The sequence below is a fragment of the Spea bombifrons genome, chromosome 2 (assembly GCF_027358695.1).
Source record: "Spea bombifrons isolate aSpeBom1 chromosome 2, aSpeBom1.2.pri, whole genome shotgun sequence".
Taxonomy (NCBI): domain Eukaryota; kingdom Metazoa; phylum Chordata; class Amphibia; order Anura; family Pelobatidae; genus Spea; species Spea bombifrons.
In genome coordinates this window covers 89,248,128-89,272,594 of record NC_071088.1, presented here as the reverse complement: position 1 = coordinate 89,272,594, position 24,467 = coordinate 89,248,128, and the positions used below count along the sequence as shown (strand labels likewise).

The 24,467-nt window shown below is 39.5% G+C and overlaps 2 protein-coding genes across 2 annotated transcripts in view; both read right to left on the bottom strand.

Moving 5' to 3' along the window:
* Positions 1-8,294: 8,294 nt before the first annotated feature.
* Positions 8,295-10,710, bottom strand: CREG2 (cellular repressor of E1A stimulated genes 2). Its single transcript, XM_053457461.1, has 4 exons — positions 10,246-10,710; positions 9,243-9,412; positions 8,925-9,038; positions 8,295-8,573 (listed from the first exon to the last, which is right to left on the bottom strand). Exons 1-4 carry the CDS (start codon positions 10,699-10,701, stop codon positions 8,432-8,434), a joined length of 882 nt encoding a protein of 293 aa, XP_053313436.1. The 5' UTR covers positions 10,702-10,710; the 3' UTR covers positions 8,295-8,431.
* A 6,272-nt stretch (positions 10,711-16,982) lies between these two features.
* NPAS2 (neuronal PAS domain protein 2) overlaps positions 16,983-24,467 on the bottom strand; it is a 45,089-nt gene continuing 37,604 nt past the window's right edge. Inside the window, exons 19-21 of the mRNA XM_053455986.1 lie at positions 21,176-21,259; positions 19,007-19,187; positions 16,983-17,594 (exon numbers count right to left, since the gene is read on the bottom strand). Of these exons, the coding sequence (XP_053311961.1) occupies positions 17,445-17,594; positions 19,007-19,187; positions 21,176-21,259 (415 nt within the window). The 3' untranslated portion in view covers positions 16,983-17,444. The remainder of the gene's footprint in view (positions 17,595-19,006; positions 19,188-21,175; positions 21,260-24,467) is intronic.

Sequence of the window (24,467 nt, the reverse complement as noted above, 5' to 3'; positions counted from 1 at the left end):
TTTTTTTGGTGCTGGGGCGAAGGGAGTGACTGCATGCTAGGGAGAGCGTGGAGCGGGGAAATATATATATAAATATATTTATCTTATGCGCTTCAGAGTGTGTCCCTGAATGGCAGAAATAAAATGTGGTCACCCTAATACCCAGCCACACACTCAAACAAACCCAACCACACAAACATACCCAACCACATACTAACATACCCAGCCACACACACTAACATACCCAGCTACACACACAATAATATACCCAGCCACACACTAACATACCCAGCCACACACACACTAACATACCCAGCCACACACTAACATACCCAGCCACACACACACACTAATATACCCAGCCACACACTAACATGCCCAGCCACACACACACACTAATATACCCAGCCACACACTAACATACCCAGCCACACACACTAACATACCCAGCCACACACTAACATACCCAGTCACACAAACATACCCAGACACACACACTAACATACCCAGCCACACTAACATACCCAACCACACACATTAACATACCCAGACACACACACACTAACATACCCAGTCACACACACACTAACATACCCAGCCACACACACACTAACATACCCAGCCACACACACACTAACATACCCAGCTACACACATTAACATACCCAGACACACACACACTAACATACCCAGTCACACACACACTAACATACCCAGCCACACACACACTAACATACCCAGCTACACACATTAACATACCCAGACACACACACTAACATACCCAGACACACACACTAACATACCCAGTCACACACACTTACATATCCATATTACATTGAAACATGCCTGATGTATGCATAAACCTATCCTGAATCTAAGACAAAATGGTTCTTGTTTGCAGTCAAATTCTATGCTTCTATTCCCGCTGTTTCTGAGCCTGAATTGTAACCTTTTATTCACCCGTTCAGTTTATGGCTCTTGTCTTTGTACTACGACATGTAATTCATTAGCGTTCTAAAAGAGAGCAGTTACTAGTGATCCCATTCAAATGCCCCCAACAGAATACCTTTGAGGGTAAAGCTGTATCTATTGTCAGGACAAGCCTAGCTGGTTTGCTAAGCTTGTTGGACAGGAGACAGTGCCACATTGTTGGCACTCTATAACCATGACTAAAAGTTCTGTGTCAGATTACCTGGTTGTAACACACCCAAAAAAACGTCACAAGGTATCCTCCCATAGCAATCCACTCATTAGTCATAATTGCAGTTTTGGCATTTAATTGAAGGGCCCAATAAACATGTTGATATTTGCTCATATATCTATTGGGTGGTAATTTTAAAACTAAAAAAAGGTTTCTCGCAGTATGTCTGCTCTTTTAAGGGATACCCCAGCCATCATTTGCACTGTAATGAATATGATAGTTGTGTGGTCCCTTTTTCCATGTTGTTCCTTTCACAAATGCATGGGGGAATTCTGCAGAAACCCTCCTGCCATATGCATTTGCCCCCCCACACACACACTCTAGGCTGTGCAAGAGATGTGTTCAGCCAAACACATCTCCATGCACGTGATACCTACCTCCAGTCAGCTCCAGCGATGGCCACTCTGCGCATGATCATAAAGCACTCTTACTAATTTCTATAGGAGCACTTTCTTGCCATTGATTAGCTGCACCACATTGCAGGAGGGCTTCTAAGTGAGGTATGTCTTATTATCTGGTTAGGGACATTAAATTGTCCCTTGAATCTCTACGTGCAAGAAGAAAATGGGGTTACGTATAAATGTGTCACAAGTGCCTGTTTAGAGCAATGTCTACATTTTCACTTGCGACATATCGGTATAAACAGAACTACCAGCCCTAGACACAGGGATACAATACTGAGAAATAGGATGTGGGGGATGCAATAATGCCACTTAGGAAGTATCAAAACTAATAAATATATCTATATAAAATGCAACACATTTTGTAATGTGATTTTGCACCATTGGTTTTATTATTATTATTATTATTTACCTTTTATTTATTAAGTGGCAACAACTTACGCAGCACTGTACAATTTAAATGGGACCGTTAACACACACATGACAAATGTACAGTAATACATACAGATACATCAGAAGATGAGAACCCTAGCTTCGCCATTCTGTGAGCTTGCCATCTAGCCTTATGGTACTTTGTACAAAGTACAAAGCAGGGCAGAAATTTCACAAACTGACTTTTGGCATCATTTAAAGTGAATGGGGTCTTCAGGAAAAAAATAGAAATCTGAAAAAATCAATTATTAACTTATAAATAAATTACATACGTTTAAATGAATAACATTTACTGAACAGATATGGTACAGCATAACTCCCATCACTATACACCAAGCCATACATCGACTTACTAGATCTACTACATCTGCAGGAAGGCTATTCCACTTATCTACCACCTTCTCAGTATGGGTGACACCGAGAGTAAAAGCTCAGCCAAGCATAGGATTTACGGATCACTTCCAACTCACAATTATTTCATTTCTCAATCTCTCTAGAACTATGAATCAACTTTATCTCCACTGCAGCTTTTATTAAGCCAGAAGGAATCGAACGTCTGTGTAAGAGCAGCTTCACTTCCACTTGGTCTGAGAAAGAGCCATCTCTTTTGAAAATAACTGGCAGCTTGCTATTATTTATGAACTTCCCTCTATTGCGAAATTCTAGAGCATCATGGAAAAACTCAGTTTCTGGTAAAATTGCCCTACTATAAAAAGCCCTTCCAGCTGCTGCATAAAGTTCTGTATATTTAGAGAATTAAATGGAGAATTAAATGGGGAATTAAGAGATCACAATACATATAAATAAATAAAAATGTAAAACTAGAAGAAGGGTTCTCTGTTACAATTAGTATTCATACTCCCGAGTCAATTTGCTGCAAATGTACACCCCTTGGTGGTTCATATTTCACAATTACCCAAAACTCAACATGTTTAATAGCCATGAACTAATCAAAGGTTGCAAACATAAGTGGATTAACCATAAGACATGGGTATGGGGGGCAGCAAGCTTTGTGGCTTGTTATTTCAATAAATGCCCCATAGGCACTGGTGCTTTTCCATAAGACGTCCAGTGCCTGGGCATGGATATTTTGCCCGTCCTTGCCTGGAACACAATGGTGATGTGAAGAGTGACCCCTACATTACATATCCACATATCCCCAAACTATGGCATAGGAACGTTTTCATACAAATTGTGTGACACTTTAAGACTTCTCATCAGAAAATATATGTGGCAAAACTTCTTTTAAGTTCTTTGTTACACTCATCAAATGTAACAAAAATGCAAGTGTAAATATTTTCAGTAAGCGCAGGTACTGATCAGCTACAGTACATTGGAGTTGGTATGTGACCAGAAAAACAGGGGACTCAGGTCAACTTGGTTCTTGTTGTGACTTGTATGAGTGGAAAGGGCTACTCAGATCCTCCGATAAAGAAGACAAACACCCTATACTAGGATGCACGGCTAATGCATGTTTTGCGATATTTTTTATTCCACCGAGTGCCTATGCTTGGTTCTTCTGCTGATAACTGGAATATGTAAAGGGACAACACAGGCAGTGAGCCTAATCATATGTTTACTATTGGAAAGTAAACAATTTAAATTTACTTCACACTAAACAAAAATAACTCAAAGTGAGGATTTGTGATGGGGTTGAGTGTCTTTCAAGCCCCTTGCCAGGGCTTACCGGGGAAGAGCGGATTGAGACCAATTCTGATGCCAAGTGATAAAGTGGACCAATTGGAAGAAATGTTTACTATGGTCTTTTGCCTTGTATCTGGACCACTCAATATAAATAACCACATTTGAGTCATGACAATAATAATAATATAATATCTATATGTCCCCTATATATCTAGTCAGGGAATTCAAGGGATTGATGTGGTGCTAAGCCAGACCCCTGACTGCATGTTAACGACGCTGAGAGGGCCACCACACCACATCAATATGCCATTCTAGCATATGCTCTTCCCCTAAATCCAAGCTTGGAAAAAACTATCCAGTATTCAGCATTTCCCTAGAATAGATACTAGATATACAACCTCCACATATATGTATATCTACTATGTGTTTGTGTGTGCATAGACAATAATGTTAGGAAAAAGGTGGGCGGTAAGAGCTCAGGTAGCATTTCTTGAGGAAGAAGCAACCGAAGCAAGTCATAATATGCTGCATGTGTCCTTCAAAAGGGGATTTTACTGATTCTGATTCATTTTGCAGGTTCACTTGTTTCTGTGATTTTGTGTGTCATTCGTTAGCTCCCAAAGACAGTGGCATGTCCCAACTAGAGCAAAGGAGTATTTATGTGAATAAGATGGTATCTGGGTGCTGGGACCGACCCAAAGCTTTGGTGTTTTCTTCATCCTTAATGACAGCCCTTGGAAAGCTTTTCAAAAGAAAAATCCCCTTAGGATCACTTCAGGAAGATGGAATTATCTGATAAGCATCTATTATGCTGAATAAAGAAAAAAGAGAAAGGAAGCTCCTGACCTGCCTTACTCTAAGTTACTTTTATTTGACACAAGCTGTTTACTGAAGCTATTCTGATTGAAAAGTAAATGCGTAACGTCTTCCTTATTGTGCCGGGAATCCATATGGCTATATGTGGAGCTGCAAACAAAAAGGCCTTGTTGCCCCGAAATCTTCTGAACAGCCAAATAGTTGATAATTGAGCAAATGTATGATACCATATAGTCCACAGCATATATTTTAGACATTTCTAACATTTTAAATTATTTATTTGACACATTAAAAAATAAGGAATTTATTAGAAGGAATCTGTAAGCATCAATATATACTCTATATATGTACAATTACATACAATAAAAATGAAGTAGATATTTTAATAAAGCTTTTAAAACTTAAGGTTTTCATGCCACAAACAGAAATCCTGCATCTGTGAGTTTTCAGTTGAGTTTTGATGTACCCAAACATGTCATCTCACCATGGATTAGGAAGGGACATAGTCCTCCTTGCTGGAGTAACTCGCCAGGGTTAACCATTCAGAATGCAAATATATTCAAATGTTTCTGCTCATCTGTAAACTAACAATTTAGTTAATAAACACTATGTGTGTCAATGTTCCTCATCTGCCGCTCCACTGTGCCAATCACCCCATTGGCTCCAGAACCAAATTTAAACTTCTCACCCTGACCTACAGAGCCCTTAACAACTCCACCCCCCCCATATATCTAACCTCTTACCAAAATATCCCCCTAACTGCCCTCTTGGTGTCTCTCTACTACTGCCATTACACCTCTTCTCACTCCTGTATTTAGGATTGCACCTGTTCTGCACCCCTTTCTGTGGAATTCCCTTTCTGGTCCCGTTAGACTTTCTCGCATACAACCCATCCTCGTAACACTCTCAGCCAGCATCCTAATCTAACCATCTGAATGACCAACAACCTCTACAGATCATCCTGACTTGACCAACTCATCCCCATCCAAGCAGTCCTCTCCTCTGTTTCGCTTCTCCCTCAACCAATAACTAGATTGTAAGCCCCCAAGAGCGGGCCCTCCTCTCCTTTTATACCAGTTTGTCATTGTGTGTGATTTTAAATAATTTCACAGAACAGTGCTACAGAACCTGCGGGTGCTTTATAAATAAATATAATGTAATTTGCCCGATGTGACTTATGGCCAACATACCTGGGGACATTCTAAATGAGCTGACCCTGAGACTATTGAAATATTAACCTTTTTAATAGCCCCTTGTGAAGATTATATGTAGTGACCAATGGCTCCACTTCCAGTCCTCATGGAAACCTAGACTTTTCATTAAAAAGACACTTAATTGAGTCACCTGCATTCAAGCAGGGATATCAACCATAACACACTGGTAGCCAAAGCACCAACTATTTCAGACCCTAACATTGAGGCTAAAAACCCTGAGCGTTCCCAGCTGTGATGGCCAATCTGGCCCTAGGTGTATCTGTAAACATATTTAATGAACAAACGCTCTATATGTGTATTTGTATTGTAAGCGTATTTAGTGAATAAACACGCTTGCTGTTTATTTGTATTGTAAACATAATTCTTAATCCGAAATGTTACTGTTTAATACTTTAAGTGGACATTGTCACAAAAGCCAGTTAAACTTTAAGCTGACATCAGTGCTGTTTTGCACATTAGTAGTTCTCATGAGCGATTCGCATTTGGACTTTGTCTTTTGCCCATCTGCCACATGCAAACACGTTCATGGCAATTTTAGTCTGTTTTCCACTTTTTTTAAAATAGTGAAACATAATATATTACAGCTGTGCATGCTTAATGTTTGAGGTACTGCGTTACTGTATCGCCACCCACCGATACACAAGCTATCTTCGTTACGACATTAAAACATAACACCACTAAATGCTTAGTTTGGGACGTATACCATTCAGTTTCAGAAAAATGTGTTTTGGAGCTGTAGCAAAATTTGAGTAAAAGAAAAAACTGTAAAAAATAAGAACTATAGGTTTTTTATGGAGATCCTATTAATAGTAATTTCCATCAAACCAATTCACCATCTGGGACGCCAATGAAAGGAAGTGCACAGTGCAACGTCCGAAGAGACGCTTGTTAGAAACTTGGAGGAAAACTTGCACCCTGTCTGCAGTGAAAAGGCCAATCCGTCATGTATATAAATCAATGCATTAATAAAAGAATGGATTATATAAAGATTGTACACGATCCATAACATGAGTTTATTACATTTTATTTAGACAATTAAGATGTAAAATACACGTGCATCAGCTTCTACAAGCGGGGGGCAAGGGCTGTTTCTTTGGTGTGCAATGCATTCGTATGGATAGGAGGAGTTGCAAACACAGACATCTTTAGTCAACAACGTATTAATTGATTCTTAAACATAAATATTTAATCATGACCAAGGAGCTGGTTTTCAACTTCCCAGAAGTTTATTATGCTTAGGATGTATTACGGCCACATCTAGTAACTTGGAATTTTTCAACCAGGCACAATAATAATATCATAAACGGTAAGCAGGCACGGGTCAAGGCAGGCGGCGACAATCTCATCAACGGTAAACAGGCAAGGGTCAGGGCAGGCAGCAAACACTCAAAGTCAGGAGACGGTCCAGGAGTCAAAATACCGGAGACAGGCAGTAAGGAAGCGATACAGGAGCAGGATACGGGTATAAGGGACAGGAGGACAGCAGGACACAACCATAGGGGAGCTGGTATAACCAAGCAATGAGTGTAGTGCTTGGTTCCTCTTTATAGTGTCATTCGTTAGCGCCAAAGCTTCTGTTTTTTTTTCTTGACCTTTCATATATTAAAGCAGTTTTTACAAAGAGAAAAACAACTGTAAAATGCATCAAGGTATATTCTTTTAAAATTTTCATTATAATGTGACCGAGTTCGAACAGCCAGTATAAAAATAATATATGCATTCTGTGTTCATGGCTCTTGTTATTAGTTATAGTGCTTAGGTTTTTATTGTTCAAGGTAAAGACAGTACAAGAAGCTTAACTTATGCCAATAAATAATTCTTTATTGTAATGTCACAATTGTCCCATTTTGATGGAACTTTTCTGGCATGCATTACATAGTACAGAGAGCACTGTGGAGGTGGATCAATGAAGAAAATGATTTTTCGGCTATATATAAGCGGCTGCACAATATGCTTTTACATTTTTGCAGCGTGCAGCCAAGTGCATCCAGCCTGTGGTTGCGTACTAAAAGACCAGATCTAGCGCATGAGTGGCAGTAGTTTGCCAGATAGCAAGCCCAGGCCTGGAGAGACAGACCCCAAGAATTGGTACCGTCTCCGATTAATGGGGATAGTTGGAAGGCATGATATTGCTGGGACATCAACTTAAAATTAACAGAATGTGTATAGGATCAATGAAACAAAAGGTAAATAAGAACAATTTGATTGGGCATCACATGGAAAACTTTGATAAAAGAATCCTACAGTTAAATATGCTGTATGCCTACACGTAATGCAATTACATTGCATTATGTAGTTCTTTTTTTAAGCAGGACAGCCTTCTCCTTAAGAGTCCTCATTCAGCGATCTCTGCATCTACATGCAATAAATCAATGTACCTCCGGAATCCTGCATTGTGTCATTTCAATTGCATTTGTAGTGTCCTTTTATATCGCTATGGAATAGCTTGGTGCTGTTTAATAAATGATAGAAGCAACAAACACTACAGGTCAATGAGTAAACACTGCCCTGAAACATGGCACAGCTTGCTGAGGACTGTAGTTTGATTTCACTGGTGTGGGGTTTCTACAGTTCCCAAAAATAATATCATTAAAACTGTTCCAACTGGTTGAATTGAACAAATCCAATATCTTTTTGCACGCTGAAAAAAGAAATCCATTTCTTCTAAATGTTCAAATAACTTTCTTGGACCCCAACATATAGCAACGTCACCAGTGCCTTGAAGCACAGGAGAAGACAGCTTCCTCAGTTTACGCTTGCCCTGTAATAATCATCCAAAGAAATGTTGAAGGATCCTCCATAACAATTTGAAAGGAATATATGCTCTGTATTCATTTTCATTAGGAGCCACTCCTTATTTTGAGACCACTTTTTCATTAAGGCGTGCCTGTAAAAGACATGAGAGCAAAGCTGAAAATAATAAAATCTACCTCATCCTCCATATAGCACTCATAGCTTTCCTGTCGAATCACACAAGTATTTAGATTGATATGAAAGCAGGACATCCATCTGATCTGACATCCATCACTGCTATAGCTGAGAACTTGTTGGGTTTAAGCCAGAGCCTCAGCTGAGGTCTTGCTTCCCCAGGACTATCGTTAATCTCTTGAAAGTATCATTTATTCAATCTCGCTCGCCTGCACAGGTTCTGCCTACTCTCCCACCCACTTCCTTTACATTCTAATTTAAACTACCCACCATATTAATTAAACATTGTATGTGTTAATGATGACTGTACCTGGAATACAATGATTTCCTGGCAAAGTCTACTTCTTCCACAGGAACACTTATCATCTGGCCGGTAAGGGTCAATGAGGCACACTGTAGGTCTTCTGGCTCACTGAGGTTCTTTCTATTTTTGATAAACTAAATTAATGATGCTAAAATATATGCATATGACAAATCCCATTTAAATTAGTTAGTGTTATAAAAAGACAATTTAAGATGTCAAAATGCTATATAGAAGAAAAACTGGTAGTTTCATTCACAGGTGATTTTTATGTGAATTGACTTAAGACATTTATTTGAGTAAGGTGCTGATTACAGCCGTGCCTACCTCACTTTATCACTATCTGGATCTGCAAACGTCAGTGAGGCGGTTGGGTTCTTCAGTAAATCTGAGACTAAACTGGATTTAGGAGGAACATAACAGAAGGGGATACCGGTACTGTTATCAATAGGACCATCACTAGTCAGAAGAATGTGTCCAAAAGGCATAGCCTGGATCTGGCGAAGAAAAGGCAGAGACATCATTTTTGTTAATAAGTACCATACCGTCTAGGTTCTCTCGTCCGCATCGTAGGACACAGCGTTGGCACTGTACAAATAAAATATGTTAACAATAAATTAATGCTATACCCCTTATTTTTTCTGTGAGCGGTTATGCTTCTTATATCATTTATTTTGTAAATAATTTTGATTCATTTTTGTAAATTGTTAGATATTAGTTTGTCTTCTGTAATATGTATTTATACTGTTGTTTAGTCAATAGTAAATGTCTGTCTATCTATCATTTCCATTCTTAGAAAATGATTAAATGACACAGCACTATCCTACTGTAAGTGGGATGACCCCTGCCTAACCACCCTTATCATTGATAAATGACTAATGGTTATCATTGATAATACAAATAGTGTTAATGTGGAAGGATACATACTATTGGAAACAGTACACTTTTAATCACCAGCACAGTCAAAACCATTGATCTTTGAAACAACATCGGGTCCATACTCAAGCCAAATGGGCCTTGATGGACATAGTCAATGATTTTTAGATCAATCATATTGAAATAATTGTAGCAGCTACAATGCAAACATTTCATGTATTCTCTTAATGTTAGTACCTGCATTTTGCAGCTAACTGACCAAACAATTGTGAACCAGATATTAGCCATTTAAACCAATATTATCAAGTTCCGAAATAATGATGAAAACGCATTTTCTCGCGTAAAAATAATAATATGACCTATTGTATGACCTATAATAAATATTTATCAGGTATTGACAATGTAACGGAGCTGCTTATCTGTTTTAATTAAAAGATGTTAAAATGACACTTACCACCTCCTGGGCGGACAATGTTGCCAGGAAGCCCCATTTGCTCTGGTGGGCTAGCACCCGAGCTTTCTTGGCCACTCTGTGCTGGTTAGCATTTGTAGGAGATGGGGAGCTATCGGTCGCTGCGCTGCCTTCTCTCCTGTAAGAAAACATTCTTGAGGGTGAAGAGATATGCTTGGATGGTTCAGGCCCTGGCTTAGATTTAATCTCTTTGTCCTCCTTGTAGGCAGATGCTGGGTAGCTCTGCTTCCATATACTGAGGGCATCTTCCAGCAGAGCTGGTAAAGCATCTTCAGTGGAAGAACTGTCCATTTCCTCTTCCACTTCGTTGGTGACTGACCATGACACTGAATTTACTATTACATACCCTTTAGCATACGGCAGGAGGCTACAGCCCAGCAGCCACAACAGGCAGGTGGAGAAAGACCGTGTTTTGCGATGAAGGCTGCGCACAGACATTTTCACAGAGCTAATGATGCCAGAGTCTACATTCCTCTATTTAAGCTTTCAGAAATATATACTTTTGCAATACACCGAGTGCCCTCTGGTGGAGAAAATGTAGTATTTACGATGGCACATAAAGAACGACTGCCATTTACTTTGTCTGTGTTCTTATTAAGGATGAAACAGCTGTCCATGAGCGGCTATGTCGCTTCCGCTAGTCTGTCATGGGCTTTGTCTAAAGGCCCTCAAGTTCAGCATACATTTATTGCTTCATGTCTGATTTCATGAATGTTTGTAGTAATGAATGTATGAAAACATACATTTGAATTAACAAAACTATTTTTAATTAAAAAATGCATTTATTTTGAGGCATTCAGCAACACCCCACAAAGTGAACTATTGTGCCACCCAGCAGCTAAACCAATACTGCTGAAAGGGCACAAAAATAAACAGGGAGTTTGATCGATCCTAGGACTGTTTAAAAACGCCACTTGAAAAACGCCACTTGAAAGAGACATGCTACCTCTAAGAAGATGACGGCACCCATTCAAAATAAAAGAGTTCCCAGAGGGTCTGTCCACACCCTCCTGAGAACACTGAGTTCCCCCTGGAGGTTGACTAAAGGTACTGCAACCAACCATGCAGGTCACTACTCACTGTGATCAGTAAAATAGAATGCTAAGCCCACCACTACGCCAAAGTACTCCAATATTCGGTGGATCCTAGCACTAAACCCTGCCCACTGAATTACTAATAAGCTGAAACTAAACATTAAGTCTAAACACAGAACAGAGATAAAACATACCTATAGACTGCAGACTAAGATAAACATAACAAATGGATGGGGCAGGACTGGAACAAAGTATCAGAAGTAAACGGCAGAGCATAAAGTAATCCAGGAATGGATTACAGCAAAGGGGGAACTGTAGCGAGACAGGGGAACTGTAGCAAGACAGGGGAAACTTGAGAGAAGCAGCTCCGCAGCCTGAATGGGGCCTGACAGTTCTATATTAAATCAGATATTATCAAACTAATTGTATCTAAAGAAAGCCCTTCTTGTCCTGAAAAAACAATATTTAATTATAAATGATAGAGAAAAATACAGGTATACAGCAACACTGCAAAACATGTTAAAACAGCCATTGTCACAAAAGATTAAAAAAAACTGTGCTGTCTTAAATTGTCTGTCCTTATCACAGAGAAATCCCTCTATAAGTCCCAGGGGCGTACCTAGAGTATTTGGCACCTGGGGCGGATCCTGTATGTGGCACCCCCCCAACACTTTAAAACTGCATAGCTGCATATACTGGCGCAGACATTGAAGGTGGTACAGCATTACTGTTATCATTATATACTGAGGCAGACATTGACGGTGGTACAGCATAACACCTACCACTATATACTGAGGCAGACATTGACGGCGGTACAGCATTACACCTATCACTATATACTGAGGCAGACATTGATGGGGTACAGCATAACACCTATCACTATATACTGAGGCCGACATTGAAGGGGTACAGCATAACAACTAACACTATATACTGAGGCAGACATTGACGGCAGTACAGCGTAATCCCTATCACTATACATTGAGCCAGACACTGATAATATGGCAGCATAACTCCTATCACTATATACTAACACAAACATTGATGTGGTGTAGGCCTCCCACTTCATGCACCGAAATGAAAATTCTGGACTGAAACCGAAAATCCAGCATTTACCTGTCCGAAACCATAAAAAAAAATCTCACACTTTTATTTAAAGTAAGTAACACAGCAAAATAGGAAAAAAAATTCAATAACAATATTATATATATATATATATATATATATAATATATATATATATATGGTTGTTAACAGCAATCATACTCCTATCATGCCCAGGCATACCCATATTCCAGCATGTACTAGCTGACTTGGCATGATAGGAGTGTGATTGCTGTTAGCAATTATATATATATATTGTGGTAAAGTGTATACGAAAGTGGTGGATGGGATATATATCTCATCTGGTTTCCTCAGCCAGGCACGGTAGCAAACCCAGGAGCCCTCAGGTGAGGCTTCCTATGCTCATTACTGGGGAGGAAGCCTTAAAAGAGAGGGCTGTTGGGTTTGCAGGGTGGAGGAGGGACTGAGGCAGGGAGAAGCTACAGCCTTCACTCAGGACATATGCTTCCGGCCCTTTAAGTGTCCACAATAATTCAGATGCAGTGTTTTGTCATGCCGTTGCTCCTAGCAACACGGTACCCGCATTCTCCACCAATTGTAGAGGACAGCTCACGCATGGGGCAGCAGTGTGTTTATTTAGATGCTGTAGGCACAGATTTTGCATGGGTAAAGCTTCATACCTGGTGGGCTGCAGCGCTGGCTGTAGCTGCTCCCTGCCTCTGTCCCTCCTCCACCCTGCAAACCCAACAGCCCTCTCTTTTAAGGCTTCCTCCCCAGTAACGAGCATAGGAAGCCTCACCTGAGGGCTCCTGGGTTTGCTACCGTGCCTGGCTGAGGAAACCAGGTGAGATATATATCCAATCCACCACTTTCCCATACACTTTACCACAATATATATATATATATATATATATATATATATATATATATATATATTGTTATTATTATTGTTCACAGACTTACAAATCCCGTATTTGCAGGTATACAATAATAATGTATGGAAACATAGCAAGAGATAAAACTACAGGCATAGATCACAGGTTGCACAACGCAAAGCCAGCTCTGGCGTACACACTGCCCACATAGAACCTGACCAGCACCCAGATTACACACATAGGATTTACCATCTTTGTCCCCAAACAGCCCAGCATGAATCAATTTCGTCCCCAAACAGCCCGGCCTCATTCAGACAATTCATCCACACATTCATTCATTCTCTCACTCATTCTCACTATCTACCTTTCCCCTTTTCTACCCCTTCTCACTATCTACCCCCCCTCTCCCTCCCTTCTCACTATCTACCCCCTCTCACTATCTACCCCCTCTCTTCTCACTATCTACCCCCCCTCCTTACTATGTACCCCCCTCCCTCCTCACTATCTACCCCCCTCCCTCCTCACTATCTACCCTCCCTCCCTCCTCACTATATACATGTTTGGAGCGTAGTGCTAAGCCTTTGGCCAAGTCTAGGTGTTAGCACTTGATATCCAAGGCTTAGTAGCACGCTCTAAAGTTTTTTTTTTGTTCCCCCCACAGCGTAAATATTTGCGCTCCTTATCTTGGGTTTAGCTCCCTTATTGGCACAGTTACTTCATAACATGTTATTGTGTCTGGAAACTTGCCACGCACCAGACAACATGCTAATTAGATACCTAAGCATTAAAAGGGATATTATACCCCTCATCACTATCTTCCCCCCCTCCCTCCCTCCTCACTATCTACCCCCTCGGGACACGTGGTCACCCTAGCCCGTGGCACCCCCCTGACGAGCGGCACCTGGGGCGGACCGCCCCCCCCGCTAGGTACGCTACTGATAAGTCCCCTTTCCTTTGCTGATGTCAATCATTCATAGTTCAGAACATAAATTTATAATATTACACCCCCCAGGCTAAATCATTATATGTTTATGTAAATTAACAACATTTGATTTAAAAAACAATTTATAAATTATTCCTCCAATTTTTTATGGCACTGTGATGTTAGCTTCTTATTCAACACATAGAATGAAATATACCAATATATATATGACCAACTGTATGCAGATACCACTAATAATTATAGTTTAGGGGTTTCAGCCACAACTACATTGCTAACAGAACAAAAATTATATACCCAATTTGTGTGTTCCCTCAATATATTTCCTCTACATTTTTCATTTAATGTAGAAAAAAAAATTGGATTTGAAATAAAAAAAAATCCAAGCTTATTATTATAGTTTAAATGTGATACCTAAGACTTGCAAGTTTTGTATGTAGATTTAGCAATTAAAGTTAGTTCAATTTTGATTTGTGTTGCCATAATTTTATATGAGAACAAAACATTTATTGATTGTAAGTGCTCACGGTCACGTTAAGCATTCATTATAGCTGTTTTTATTTATGAAACATTTTTCTCAACTGTCTCAACATGCAGTTCTAGATCTTACATACTATACTATTACATACTATAACATTTACATTTCTGCTCATGGCTCATGTTATCTTTCTCTTCAGAGGAGCAGAAAAACCTACATTACAGGAGCCTATTGTATGTCTATGCCCTTCATAAAACATCTATTCAGTAACTCGATTGACAGACTCAACATCAGTCACCCACCGTTTGTTTTACACAAAGAACATGAGTTTAATGACAGCTCCCATTTCCTTTGCTTAAACTCTCAAAATAAGTAAGAAACCCCCGTTATATATATAAATGAGTATAAGTGAACAAACAAAATAAACTAATGAGGTACACACATGTAAGTTTGCATCCCACCTTGCCAACTCACATTTGCAACTAGTGGGTTAATAAATATGTAGGTTGCTTCTTTTTTTTTTAAAGCATGCCATCTTTTTGCAGAAATAAACACTTCAATATTCCTGAGAAATCCAAACGTTGGTTTGTACTGTTGGCCAGCAACACATACGTATTGTCTTCTGTCTGTTTCCATGGAACATTCACATTACAGCCAATCACAAGTCACAGGCAATTAGCAACTATATATCCACAGTTGCTACAAACACCTATACCACCGTTATCCCTTGCCTGTTATTGCACCATTAGCAAGAGGCAGCATGGTGGAAAAAGGAGTGCAGTGCCTGATAGAGAAAGGACCCAGTAGTTAACTCACCTTAAACAACAACTAGAAGGAGATTCCGGGGAGAAAGACTATTTTCACTCCCTGGGACTGGAGTGCCCGGGGGACATAAAGCACACTAAAAAAAAAAAAGCACACCCTAAAAAGCATATAATTTCACATTTTAGGATGCTGCTGAAATGATCAACATGTACATACAACAAAGCAAGGAATCAAAGCACACCTAACCAATACTATTAAAAGCACCTATCTGGAACAAAAATACTGGATATTCTGTCACACTGTATGGCCATATATCACTAAGCCCACCTATACATCAAAGATTCTCTTAATGTTCAGATTTGAAAGGACTCAATGTAATTAGGGTACTTTGATGTGCAATATAAGGCCATATAGTGAGACGGAATACCCCATATATTCCTAAAATAGGAGCTTGCAAGTGGAATATCCTCCCTTGCCGCTCCCCAACATTCAGTATATTACTGTAGGAAATACATTTACATTTTAAATATAAATAAACAGAACAGATCTAGCCACCAGGCATCAAATGATGGGCAGATAGTGGGTGATTTCTGTCTCTAATTTTGAAGCCCAGCAGCACTTGCCCGAGGGGCCAGTGTAGACAACGACGTATTTCGAACCTCCTCTTCTCTGAAGTCTGTTTCGATTGTAGTAGACTCCCAACTGAATAATGCGAGAGCTTTGCATGGGGCGGGTGCGAGGAACTACACAACCATGCTTTCATATATAGTTATGCCTTCTGTATGATATTTTTTGTCCTTTAAGAAAAAGCAACAATTCCTGGGTTGTGGCCAAATATATTAGAGTTTATATAAATAACACCACAAACATCCTTTACCTTTTTTAATTTTATAAAGAAATAGGGCATTATTACAATAACTGTACAATACACTACAATATTCTCAGTGTAGAAACATCTCAACATAGCAGTCCATACAAAAATAATAAAAATAGGTCTCTGCATCCCCACTTGTTTGTCTTGAAACAAAATGTAACAAATAATGCATAATCCAAATATTGGCATCATGTTTAGTCACTGTCCCTTGTATATCAGGCTAATGGTATATTTACCATTCTAGAATATCTAGCTGCCTGACTTATCTACATAGCTGGAACGTCATAGAAGGATCCAGGTAAAGCTACGCAACAAGCAAGATAATAACAACTTGGTAAATATAATGCTTAACCCCTCAGATATTTTAAAACACTTGAGGAGTTCTGCTCTATCATGTAGGAAAGCCTGCAAGTCCTCTTATAAGAATCAGCATTTTTAAGAAAACAGGTATCCCGTTGCAGCTTTAAAAACATCTTCTAATAAAGTAAATTAAAAACATCTTACTGCACTCTGACTGCTTTTGGCAAAATCTGAATTTCCACACTGAAGTATAGCTAACTTTGCATACTGAAAAAAACCCCTAAAATAAAAAGTGGCTGGCGATGACATCTTGACGGGACCTTGAGGGGATCCTACAAATATATCAGGCCCCTTACAGCCTTGTGTGGCACAGAAGTATAAAGGGGCAGACCGGACGTAAGGCCAAAGTGTGAGACACTACAATTTACTGTAACTTGTGCGCAGCACTAGCAAAAAAATAAAACGCAGTAAGCCTGTGCAATATAGACTATCTATATATGCCTTGTACTTTGCCTTTTTTAACTGTTTTTGAGCTCATTACTTTTACACAGTGATTTGACAGACACAGAAAAATGTACATATTTAGTTAAAGAGCGTGTGTTCTCCATAATATGTCTACTAGAGTTGGTCCTCAATGCAGAAACATGATTTCCATCTAGCTGCTGATCCAAATTCTGAACGTAAACAAATTAACCAGTCATCCAGTGCTTCATTTAACAATACGTACATCACCAGCAGCTTCCCCACGCTGAGGACTATTGTTGGAGTCTCAAATATACAATAATCCAGAAAACAGTGTATTCTCCTCCTATCCATGTGGAAAAGAGACATGTCCGTGTTTACCATAATGGCTATTTTGCCCCTGAAGTTTCAGACAGACTGTTAGTTCTTCTTGGAGTAATCCGCTGCTGTTGAAGAAATCCAATAGCCCCTTGGGAATAGGTGGGCAAAAGCAAAGAGTCAGACTGCTCATTCCGTAAAGAGTTGGATGTTGGCACCTGCTGGTTCAAGAGAATTTATCGTCAGGAAGGAAAAAGTTAGCTTTTAATTGACAATTGCTTGAAAAAAAACCTTGTAGTTTAAGGGCAAAGTTATTAGAAGTGGATCTTATATGCAGTTCCCTTTTAAAGACGGCTTGATGAGAACATCACTAGCGTCTTCTGCAATCCAGCTAGTGATGCACATTAGCTTGTCAACAAGCATCAGACTATGCAGCGAGACAAATCAGATGCATGAGACTACGCATGCACATGTTAGTCTCTTCTCTGTTTGCCTGAATGCTACAGGACTCACTTCAAAATCCTGACTTACTTTAAAAGATCTTCATGGTGGTTCACCTACATCTCCTACATCTCCTCACTCATCTCCAAGTACACTCCTACCCGGTCTCTCCACTCATACGTCGATCTCCGTCTGGCCTGTGCTCTGATTCTAGTTCTCATGCAAGCTTTCAAGATTTCTCAAGGGCTGCTCCATCCTCTGGAATCCCCCCCCGACCTATCCATGTTTACTCCTACCTTCACGCCTTCAAAAAATCCCACAAGATGCACTTCTTTAAAGATGCCTACAAACATGTGTGTTAACGCCCTTCCTCTCATCTTCATTTAGCTCACCTTTGCTAATCCCTTTCCTTTGGACAACACTTATACTAGTTTGGCTAGTTCTTCTCTAACAATGGCTCTTTTACCTCTTGTGTAATACACCCTAACTGCCTCTAGATTGAGAAGGGCCCACTTTACCGCTTGTTTCTGTAAGTCCAATTGTTGTTATATATTACTGGTTATGTCCTGTTTACTCATTGTACAGACCTGTGGAATATGATGGCTTCATATAAAACAATAAATAATACTAATAATAATGCACATGCTCATTTGAGAATACACACATAATGATACACTATATACAGTGCAACCAAGTTTTGAAGTTTAAATTCAAAACGAGACATAAAAGTTCAGCATAACTTTCAGTTGATGTTGGGAAGTAACTTTTGTGAAAGGTTGTAAATGGTTTTAATGTGATAAAATTATCCATTCCAGTGCCAGGTGTCAGCCACCCAAGTCCTATTCCTAGAATGCAGCTATAGTCCCAGATATTCTACTGCATGGCTTTCACAAAATATCCCTGCAGCTCGTTGACTGATGATCTTGTTACTACTTTTTTGTCCAGAGCTAAATTCTAAATAATTTAATTGCATTACGGCTTTATTTGAAGACACAGTTATTACTTATTTTTTATTAGAACTGTTCCTTGAAAACAAAAATGTAAAATGCCAGACATTCTGTGCCCATTTCCTCTCATTTCTGTGAGAATACACACCATTCAAACCTGACCATGCACAGATCTGGTGCTACTTGATAGATAGCTCTTAAAATAACAATTTTTTTTATTTTTTAAAGGAAGTAGGTTTTCTCACCTGCCCATGTTGCTGCTGTTGTGGTTGTTGGACTTGCAGTGGTTGAAAATTTTGTTTCTGGGATGAATGCGTTACTGGAAATCCGGGGTGCAATATTGCTTGACCCATGAGCAAAATAGGAGTGTTATTGCTCGAAGTTTGTACCTCTAAATTTCGAAAAATTTGCACATTTTGCGAGTATCTGTTTAAAAGAAACAGAAAGGACAAGAACAGTTATATTTTAATAAATAATATGATGGCAATGATGGGAAGGGAAAACATCTGTTGAAACAGGAACCCACCCATGAGGAACAAGCTGTGAACATTTTTTAGTAATGAAAGTTATTCTATTCTCATCACTTTATGTTCCAGTCATGAGAAAACGGGTAGAATACATATCATGTGAGGAGCAATGGAAAGAGACAACAAAGCACTATTCCCTAGAGCAACCAGAGATTTACAGGAAAGCTATGTATTCCACGTAAGCAACAGTTAACAACATTATGAACATAATAACACTATCCTTGAACACCATCATGTATCACATCAACTGGTTAAAAAGCTAATTCACTTTTTGTGGCAACAAGGCCATTTTTTTTATAAATGCTGCACCAAAATCAGTTTTTATGTACCGTATTTGCTCGATTATAAGACGAGGTTTTTTCCAGAGCAAATGCTCTGAAAAATACCCCTCGTCTTATAGTCGAGGTCGTCTTCTAATCAGACCTCATTCTGCTTCGGCCGTGCTGCTTACCGGGCTTTGATCGCGAGCAGCGTCTCTGCTATTAGAAGCAGGAAACAGGAAGCTAGCAAAGTCCTCACATAACTCTACCTCCCCCCTCCTTCCTCTGGGGGTGGGGCCAGAGAAGTTGCTCACACAGCCGGGCCCCTGCAGAAGTCTGCGAGTGGGAGATCTGCAGTTCAGGTAAGGGGGTGGGGGGTTTGAGCGTGTGTGTGTATGTGTGATTAATGGAATGAATGAGTATTTAAATGTTTGTGAATGAGTGTGTGTGTGATAGCATGGATGTGTAAGGGGGGTGGGGGTGGTAGCATGGCATAGGGAGGCTGTAATCACACTTCTAACATCCCCAGGTTCCAGCATGTACTGGCTGCCTTGGCTTGATAGGAGTGTGATTGCTGTTAGCAGTATATATATCTCCAGAAATGCATTTTAACCCCCTATATGCCACTCAGCCCCATGATATGCCTTTTAACCCCCCTATATGCCAGAGTGGCATATAGGGGTATAAGGCATATAAGGGGTTAAAAGGCATATCATGGGGCACAGTGGCATATAGGAGGGTATAAGACATTTCTGGAGGCAGAGTGGCATATAGAGGGTTAAAAGGCACATCATGGGGCAGAGTGGCAAATAGGGGGGTATAAGGCATTTCTGGGGGCAGAGTGGCAAGCCTGGGGGCAGATGTGCATAACTGGGGGGGCAAATAAAAGGAAATAAAAAATATATTTTTCTCAATCATAGCTTTTATTAAATATGAAAATTAGTTTACATGAATTAATATTTACTAGTAAAACTTTTTTCCTATAGAGTAGTCTTATATTCAGGCTTTTTGTTTTTTCCCTAAATTAATATTTTGATTTTGGGGGGGGTCGTCTTATAATCAGGGTCGTCTTATAATCGAGCAAATACGGTATAAACCGAAGTCTACTGAGCCCAGTTTACTCCCATCACCAGTTACAAAGTTGCAAAGTTACAAAGTTACAAAGTGAGGGTATATCATATAAAAGAATGAGGGGAAACCTGAAGCAGTACTTAGCTTAATGGGCAGATGTCAATGGGAGGTGACAATAGTCACCGGCAGAGCAGCAAAGAACCGAGGCACTTTCCAATGGTTAAGTGATCTTTTGGCTAGTGACAATTGCTGGTGAAAATTTCTCTCATATAAGATATAGATTTTCAATAAATAAAATATTGAATACACATTGAATGTAGTTCACCATTGCCTGGCCAACTGCTGCTTTGTATATAGCTATTCAGAAAGACTGTGCAACTACACACAGATGATACGGTGTTTTTGTTTTGTTCAATATCTAACCAAACTTCATATATAGCGGCATCCCGCACTTTTCCTACAGCGTTTATGAAAGCAGTGTGCGCGCTAGAAATGGCCAGACCACCCCCATGGGTAGAAAAGTGTTTCTTTCAAAAATGTAGGATTGTTCCATTACTTGGACTGATGTCCGGTGTCAGAGGATCGCCTTGTGCTACAGGGCCTTGGCATCATTGGCTGGATGGGTTGGCTGAGCAACAATCTGGAAGACAGAAACAAAAGTGAAAAGATTTCCTACAGACTAACCTACATAGTACATTTCTCATGTAACTATAATTCAAAACACCATGTACACAAACAAAACAAAACATATGTTTAACCCCTTAAGGACCGGGCTCATTTTTCGTTTTGTACCCTGTGGGACCGCAGCTGTTTTGACACTTTTGTGGTGCTTGTGTTCAGCTGTAATTTTCTCCTCACCCATTTAGTGTACCCACATAAGTTATATATTGTTTTTTTCAGGACAAGATGGGCTTTCTTCGGATACCATTATTTTGATCGTATCATCTTATTTACTATAAAAAAAATAAAAAAACATGGTGAAAAATTGAAAAAAAAAACACATTTTATGACTTTTATTTGAAAAATCTTTTACTCACCTAAAAAAGCAAGTAAAAAAACTAGCTAAATAGATTCTACTACTTGTCCTGAGTTTAGAAATACCCAATGTTTTTATGTTTTTTTTGCTGTTTTTTGTAAGTTATAGGGCAATAAGTACAAGCAGCGTTTTATGATTTCCAAATCTTTTTTAACAAATCTGGTCAGTCTGCCTCCATCTCCTCTTTGGAATATCTTTGAAGCCGGTTAACTCAATTTAACCCCCTCAAACCATATATTTTTGAAAACTAGACACCCCAGGGTATTCCAAATGCTGTTATTTTAACCCTTTCCATGCACCAATTATAGAACTACACTTTGTCAAACTTTGTAATAGTATTTTTTTTTATTTTTTTTTCACACAAATTGTACTTTAGTTATAGATATACAGGTCCTGACATATGTCACTGTAAAACAACCCCCCAATATGTGTTCAGGAACATCTCCTGAGTACAGCGATACCCCACATGCATGGGTTTGTCAGATTGTTTGGCTGGTAAAAGGCTACTTTTGGGGCATGCGTAATCCAGGTGGTCATTTGGTCATTCTGCCTCCATCTCCTCTTTGGAATATCTTTGAAGCGGGTTAACTCAATTTAACCCATTCAAACCATATATTTTTGAAAACTAGACACCCCAGGGTATTCCAAATGCTGTTATTTTAACCCTTTCCATGCACCAATTATAGAACTACACTTTGTCAAACTTTGTAATAGTATTTTTATTTTATTTTTTTTTCACACAAATTGTACTTTAGTTATAGATATACAGGTTCTGGTATATGTCACTGTCAAACAACCCCCCAATATGTGTTCAGGAACATCTCCTGAGTACAGCGATACCCCACATGCATGGGTTTGTCAGATTGTTTGGCTGGTAAAAGGCTACTTTTGGGGCATGCGTAATCCAGGTGGTCATTTGGTCATTCTGCCTCCATCTCCTCTTTGGAATATCTTTGAAGCCGGTTAACTCAATTTAACCCATTCAAACCATATATTTTTGAAAACTAGACACCCCAGGGTATTCCAAATGCTGTTATTTTAACCCTTTCCATGCACCAATTATAGAACTACACTTTGTCAAACTTTGTAATAGTATATATATTTTTTTTTTTTTCACACAAATTGTACTTTAATTATAGATATACAGGTTCTGGTATATGTCACTGTCAAACAACCCCCCAATATGTGTTCAGGAACATCTCCTGAGTGCAGTGATACCCGACATGCATGGGTTTGTCGGGTTGTTTGAGATTTAAAATGCCACATTTGGGAAGTGCGCTTTTTTTCTCCATTTTGGTCAGTCTGTACCTATGCCCTATCTTTGAGCTTGGCCACTCCAATTTACCCCATCAGCCATTTTTTTTATATATATTAGACACCCCTTGGGTATTTGAAGTGCTTTTATTTTAACTCTTTGTTTTTTTTTTTTTTTGAAATTTTAGCACTTGCTCAAAATAATAAACTTTATTTTTTATTTTATTTTATTTTTTTAATACTTTTTTTATATTTTTTTTTACACATTTTGCAATGTACTGGATGGTTCATCTAGTGACATCACTGCATAATTATTTTTAAATGTTAGCACATTTTTTTTTTTTTTTTCCATTTTTTATTTTTTTTTATTTTTTTTTGAATATTTTACTAATCACATAGTGATTAGAAAGCTGGGTTCCATTGACTTGCATGGTTGAATGCAGTACCTGTATTCAACCTGCAAGTGGAGCCAGAGTTCTCTAGAGGGTCTGGAGACCGTCTAGCTAACTCTTTCATCTTTATTGTTTATTTTCCCGGCCGCCGCCATCTTGCTTGATGGCGAAGATCACCGGCAGCGGCGGCTGTGACCGCTCTCCGGAGCGGTCACAGCCCATCCAAAGGTAAGTGTTTGGTGTCGCTGGATGCCTCCTGATCGAGGCATTCCAGCGACACCATTTAAGTTTAGGAGGCGATCGTCGATCGCCTCCTAAACGCTTTTAAAACGGGCGTCCGCCGCCATACAATGTATGGCGGCTGTTGACGCCCCGGGGAGGGGCCAGACATGGCCCCCGATGGCGATCTCGGCGTTACTGAATGCCTCGACATCGAGGCATTACAGTAACGCCGTTTAAGCGAAGAAAGTGATCGTTGATCACTTTCTAAGCTTATTTAATTTTATGACGGTTCAGGACCGTCAAAGGTCATTTAGCGACCTTCATGTCATGACGGTCCTGAACCGGCAAAGGTCGCGAAGGGGTTAATGAAGAACATGTCTAAAAAGAAAGTCGTCCAAAGTACAAATATTGAGGTGAACCCCACTGTTATAAGCCTTGTGCTGTGATATTTATTTATTCATCACTGAATTTTGCGAAACTTCTGTTTGAGTGATTTGTGCACCTTTTTAATCACACATGGATGTCATTGTCCCTGTTTGTTTATAAAACACCAGCATATTTTGTAGCATTGTGTGTGGAGTTCCTGGTCAATTAACAAATGGCACCTTTACTTGAAGTGCAGGCTGTGATGATGAGCCGAGCCAGTGGGTAAAAAAATGTAGTAGGTTAACATAATTATTGATGTAGGAGGGGATGTAGCGAATAATAGTTTAATAAACAATAGTGATAGCTCACGCTGGTAGTATGCTAGGTCGCCTTTCAGCCATCACGTCTCTTTCTGGCAGGTGCAATATAAGAAATGGTTCAAAAATTTAATTATGGGAGCTCTGAAACACAACCACTCTAGCCTTTACATGACTCCACACCCAGAAACGACTTAAAACTGAGGCATTCTGACTATATGAACAAGAGTGTTGGGACACCTGACCATTACACAAACAGGG